The following is a 911-nucleotide window of genomic DNA, read 5'->3' as shown; positions in this document are numbered from 1 at the left end:
GACGGAGCACCACACCTGCCGGAGCGGGAGCAGCCTCAGGTATGTGGGCAGAGCCCCACCCCGGGCAGGATGAGGGGCTGTGGAATGGCTCCAAGGGGCCGGGGAGGGATGGGGACCCCACCATCCCACTCTGCCCTACCTGCGCGAAGCCCACAAAGAAGAGCTGGTGGTTGGTGAGCCCCAGGGCTGGCAGGCGCTTCTCCTCCCCATTCTTCTGCAGCCAGGACTTGTAAGCCTGTGGGAGAGGTGCCCTGAAGCCCTGGGGAGGGACACACAGGCATGGGGCAGGGGGTCCACGTTCTTTTTTTTGCCCTCCTATTGTAAGCCGCCTTGAGCCCGCCGTTGCCTGCGATGTTCTCGCCCAGCGTCTGCCGACCGTTGACCTTCTCACGGTGGACGGTGTAGTGGCCGTACTGCTCTGTCATGCACGCCGTCCGGTTCTTGAAGGCCTCCAGGGAGGAGTTCTGCCACCATGGCCGCAGGTTGCCCTCCTTGTCATACTCCCGCCCTGCGGGACAAAGCCGTGGGGCGGGGTGGGACCAGGGGACGACGGCCCTCTGCTGAGCCCCTGCTGCAGGGGGTCCCAAAGCAGGGTGAGGTGGTATATGGCAGGGACAGCCCTAGAGGACACTGGGGGACCTGGTGCCTTGGGTCCATGCCCAGGGGAGATGGTGTCCCTCAGCCCCTACTCCGGGTGGGCTCTGGTTGGGGCTCAGCCATGTGCTTGGGTCCCCAGCCATCCCCACTGTCCCAAGCTGGATTGGATTGGTCACCCCGAATTCCCGTATCACCCCCATCTTATTCCCACCGGCTCCAGGGCGGCAGTGAAGGCGCAAAGCAGAGCGGGTGTGAGAGGGACCCATCCCGCACCCCGCAGGGAGGAGGATGAGGAGGGGGGCGGGGCCGGAGAC

General features: G+C 65.5%; 1 protein-coding gene across 1 annotated transcript in view; it reads right to left on the bottom strand.

Moving 5' to 3' along the window:
- The window catches only part of LOC104620654 (endothelin-converting enzyme 2-like), a gene marked incomplete at its 5' end in the record, with an annotated part of 3,131 nt that overhangs the window by 599 nt on the left and 1,621 nt on the right, over nucleotides 1–911 (bottom strand). Inside the window, 3 exons of the mRNA XM_010286940.1 lie at nucleotides 2–15; nucleotides 140–237; nucleotides 320–508. Of these exons, the coding sequence (XP_010285242.1) occupies nucleotides 2–15; nucleotides 140–237; nucleotides 320–508 (301 nt within the window). The remainder of the gene's footprint in view (nucleotide 1; nucleotides 16–139; nucleotides 238–319; nucleotides 509–911) is intronic.

This window comes from Phaethon lepturus, unplaced genomic scaffold, assembly GCF_000687285.1.
Source record: "Phaethon lepturus isolate BGI_N335 unplaced genomic scaffold, ASM68728v1 scaffold26335, whole genome shotgun sequence".
Classification (NCBI taxonomy): Eukaryota; Metazoa; Chordata; class Aves; order Phaethontiformes; family Phaethontidae; genus Phaethon; species Phaethon lepturus.
The sequence above is the reverse complement of the archived record's forward strand: the minus strand, read 5'-3'. Positions and strand labels throughout refer to the sequence as shown.